This window comes from Engraulis encrasicolus, chromosome 18, assembly GCF_034702125.1.
Source record: "Engraulis encrasicolus isolate BLACKSEA-1 chromosome 18, IST_EnEncr_1.0, whole genome shotgun sequence".
Lineage (NCBI taxonomy): Eukaryota > Metazoa > Chordata > Actinopteri > Clupeiformes > Engraulidae > Engraulis > Engraulis encrasicolus.
The window spans coordinates 15,379,330-15,384,329 of NC_085874.1; the positions used below are offsets into that span (position 1 = coordinate 15,379,330).

Consider the following 5,000-nt stretch of genomic DNA (forward strand, 5'->3'; position numbering starts at 1 on the left):
TCGTCAAGACTCAAGAGTGAGAATCAAATCAGCCACCCTCTGATTACGTATTGATGTTAGTTGTAACTCATTACTAACATGCAATATTTATTTTTCTATCAGGAGAGCACGGGAAACTAGACAGACGTTTCAGCCTAAGCCAGCCAGATGCTCGTGATAGATAAATTCCTATATGTGGTTTTTTTTTGAGTGAAAACAAATGTACTAACTCAGTGGCCAGCGTCCGAAAACCTTCTCTAGCGTATTTGTGCAGATGGGCACACAGGCAGGCCTGTTCACTCTTTGCCGGAAACTCTCAACTATATCATAACAACATTGCTATGACATTACCGAGAGCCTTAGGTAACAGATTAAGAGATCAGTACAATCTTGGTGACAATGATGCTATAATGAGGTCTCTCGCACAAAGGGGTGAAATGGGAAAGGGAGCGCACATCCTCGAAAAAAGTTGATGTCATTATTAACATGACCTAGTTGAAGGGTAATATTTAAAACTCCAAGTCCCATTGTCATTGTGACACAGCACTCCACAGCATACAAGTGAGCACTGCACACAACGAAATTGCATTTATGCCTCACCCAGGGGGTAGCCCCCAATGGCGCCCCAAGGGAGCCATGTGGTTGGACGGTACCATGCTCAGGATACCTCAGTCATGGAGGAGGATGGGGGAGAGCACTGGTTAATTACTCCCCCCAACCAAGCTGGTGGGTCGGGAGTCGAACCGGCAACCTTTGGGCTCCAAGTCTGACCCACAAATGCTTAACCACTGACTATATTCACACGTGACTCATGATATCTTTCCTCATGTTTTTTGTCTCTTGCAGATCAGCATTTTGGAGCGGCAGATCTTTGACTTCCTGGGCTACCAGTGGGCGCCCATCCTCACCAACTTCATCCACATCATCACCGTCATCTTGGGCCTCTTCGGCACCGTGCAGTTCCGACCCAAATACGTGACTGGGGTGAGCTGCTGCTTCAATAATAATAATGATAATGATAATTATAATTTCATACATGCATACATACATGCACACATACATACATACATACATACATACATACGTACGTACATACATACATACATACATACATACATACATACATACATACATACATACATACATACATACATACATACATACATACATACATACATACATACATACATACATACATACATACATACATATGGGGCTGGATTAATCCACAGGCTAGATATGGCTGCAGCCTAGGGCCCCCACAGGCTAGATATGGCTGCAGCCTAGGTGCCCCCACTTGCCAGGGGGTGGGGAGTGTGGAGGACAGAATTGGGACAAGAGCTCAGAATTATGATGCTGGCTATTTAGTTTTTCTGTGAAATTTGAATTCTGAGGGGGCTTTGCATCAACTTGTAGCCTAGGGGCCCCAGTCCATCTTAATCCGGCCCTGCATACTAAATACTGTACATACAAATGTTGTGTCTTTTGACACTCAAAGGCACATTACAGACCAATCCAAAAACACACAATAAACATAGACAGAGACTATACAGACTACCCAACAAAAGTATACAAAAGTACAACAAAACAACAAGAATGCATGGCAATGGAAGGTTGTATGTCCATAGTGTTGATATGGAGCTTTATCGTGGTGGAGAGTTTAGCAATCCCACGACGAGAGTTGCGATGACATGCCATGGGGATACGGAAATTCAGAGCCTTCTTTCGCGGCAGCGAGTTTGGTTGAGGGAGGCAGCCGAACGAACGGGGGAAGTTTCATTTATCATCAGTGCCGTCAAAAAGTCCACCAAAGAGGTAGATTGAATGCATCGCTATTCTTCCAACATCAGGAAATATAAACTCCACTCTTCCTTGGTTGTATAACAAGGGTCTTGACATTTTAAAGCAAGGCATTGTGAATCTAACAAGTATACAGATCGTTTATATAACATTTGACCCTTTATGTCACTTTGAGTGCATTTAGGTATTTCATCTCTGACTCGAGTTTTCTTCCCTTATTCAAAAGAGCTCCCTCAAGGCCAAAAGGTGGCAAACTGAATACAATGTAACTACTGTATTTGAGTTCTGCATTGCTTACTTTTCAGTGCTCTTTCGCAATAAAAGGCAATAAAAATGCAATGAAAAACATTATGAACTATGAACATTACGACCCCGAGGTCGCACAAAAAGAAAAAGAAAAGGACGGATATTGTTCTTCCCTCGCTTTGTTTGGAGATGACTGTTATACAACACCTCTATTTCCCAAGATGCTGAGCCGTGCGATCTGACAGGCCGACTGGAGTGTTTAAGAACAAATAAATAACTTTGAACATGAGCGCCGGAGTTTGCTCTACCTGCACTGTAGGAGCTTTGACTGTGTCTAACTGAGACACTGGCTATGTGATACCCTACAATAAATCTGTGTTCTGCTGTTAAGGGAGAAAACGCACTTGCACACGCACATACAGGCACACACAGACACACAGACACACAGACACACACACACACACACACACACACACACACACACACTAGGGCTGTAACGATATTGTATCGAACCGAGAAATCATGATACACAGAGTCACGATATTGTATCGTGATACAAGGAGGCAGTATCGTGATACGCCCTTTCAAAGTTTTATTACCCATTAGTCCAGAAAACAACCTTATGATTTGATGTGATAGTGTTTCCAAACTTCAGTGGAGATACACTTCAGAAATTGTGGGGTGTATCGAACCGTAGGTCAAAAATCGTGATACGAACTGAATCGTGAGTTTAGTGTATCGTTACAGCCCTAACACACACACACACACACACACACACACACACACACACACACACACACACACACACACACACACACACACACACACACACACACACACACACACACACACACACACACACACACACACACACACACACACACGCCACACACAATGAAACACGATGCACAATAAAAATAAAACAGTCAGGAATAAAGTGTAATTTTAGGAGTTGCCGCTCAGAAAATAAATCTTCATGTTGTGACAGGCTCTCAGTCATGGCGGGTATTTGAGACGTTAAAGACCCCAGGCATCTCTTTCTCTCTCTTTCTCTATTTCTCTCTCTCTCTCTCTCTCTCTCTCTCTCTCTCTCTCTCCCTTTCTCTCTTAATCCTTTCATCACTCTCTCCACAGCAATCAACCTCCTTCTATGTCTCCTGCTCCTTTTCTCTCTCCTCCTCTGCCCTCTACCCCCCCACCCCCCCACACCCCACTCTCTGCCTGTTTCCCTCTCCTCCTCCCTCCCTCCCTCTCTCCTCTCCTCCTCCCTCCCTCCCCGGTTGGCTGGTTCCTGTAGTGATATTGATGTTATGACGGACGGGAGGATCAGTGTCAGACATCTGAAATGTCCTGGTATGGTCTCAGATGGACCAGCCAGCGCTGCACTGCTCCACTCTACTCCACTCCACTCTGCTCCTCTCCTCACCCAGCTCACCTCACCTCACCTCAGCAGCCCAGTAACACCTGAAGCACATGGCCACGGCCAAAGCAGCATGGCAAAGGCAGCACAGTAGAACAGTGCAGAAGACAAAAGGGCTGGAGATGGAGAGGGGAGAGGGAGAGAGAGAGAGAGAGACAGAGAGAGAGAGAGAGAGAGAGAGAGAGAGAGAGAGAGAGAGAGAGAAGGAACAAAGGAACAACAGAACAAAAGAGCATAGACACACACACACACACACACACACACACACACACACACACACACACACACACACACACACACACACATGCACATATGCCACTCTGACACACACACACACACACAATAACATCTACGGAAAATATCAATACACTCGCCCAAGAGGGCGGCACCGAGGGTCAGGCCTAGCCTGGAAAATCCCATGCTGCTTTGCACAATTGTTCTGATCTGATATGGCAGCTGCCCCAAGCGAGGGAACCAATCAGAGAGCTGAGAGAGGTGGAAAGGCAATACTACTAAACCAACAGAAGCTTGCCGTTTCAATAGATGCAACTGGCACGATTGGCTATGGGCTACATACTGTATATGCCAATTGATACATGCGTAATGGCCAATAAACGGCCGTGGGTAATTGTAAACCACACCTCTCCTACGAGAAATTGTATAGGTAGGTAGCCTCCAGAATATCTCACTTGTGACGCGCCTAGCCATCTCCATCACTACCCAGCACCACCCACAGTAAAGCAGCTGGACTTCATAAGCCCGATTCGGACGGGACTTTTATTACCTATGAACCCCCGGTAATTCGGAATAATTACGGAGAATGTCTGAGTTCTTAGTCCTGTGTGAATGTGCCATGTCCGCGATTTGTGAGGTAGTAATTTAGCCGCGAATTACCTACTGTATTTTGGCGAAACACAGACGTTCTGGGGTCATTTCACATAGGTGCGCCGTCTGCACCCCCCTACAATGTCTGTGAATTGAGTACATAACCGATGTTTATTTATCCCGTCCGAATGCGCCCCGTGAAATTACAGAGATCCGGGGGTAATTGCGAATTACCAGGGGTCCATAGGTAATATTTATCCCATGCGAATTGGGCTATAGAAAGGAGACATCTTCAAACCCACTCCACCACTCTCCCATCATCTTTGACAGCGTTTTAAACACATTGAGATATAGCTAGATGGATAGAGAGAGAGAGAGAGAGAGAGAGAGAGAGAGAGAGAGGATGATTGACAGAAAAAAGTGTGAGAGATGCAGTAGAAATAGAAAGAAAGAGAGCTAAAGAAAAATGACTCTCACCGGATGCCCTCATGCAGAGAGGCTGTGTGGCAGGCCTAGAAAGAGAGCAAGTGCAAGAGTGTTCTTATAGACACTCTTGGAAGGAAAGAAGGAAAATCCGCACACTATTGTTGCTCACCGATGTATCATGTCACATCGACCGTGTGAGGTCGAAACGTTTTGTTGAATAAATCGGTGAGCAGCAACAGTGTGCGTGCGGACTATCCTTCTTTTTCTATACGTCTCTGTTTGAATGGATATGCACACAACATCC

The 5,000-nt window shown here is 45.3% G+C and overlaps 1 protein-coding gene across 2 annotated transcripts in view; it reads left to right on the plus strand.

The window, feature by feature from the left end:
- nkain2 (sodium/potassium transporting ATPase interacting 2) overlaps nt 1–5,000 on the plus strand; it is a 253,803-nt gene that overhangs the window by 96,120 nt on the left and 152,683 nt on the right. For both annotated transcript variants that reach the window (XM_063223094.1, XM_063223095.1), the window contains exon 2: nt 826–963. In XM_063223094.1, the coding sequence (XP_063079164.1) occupies nt 826–963 (138 nt within the window). The remainder of the gene's footprint in view (nt 1–825; nt 964–5,000) is intronic.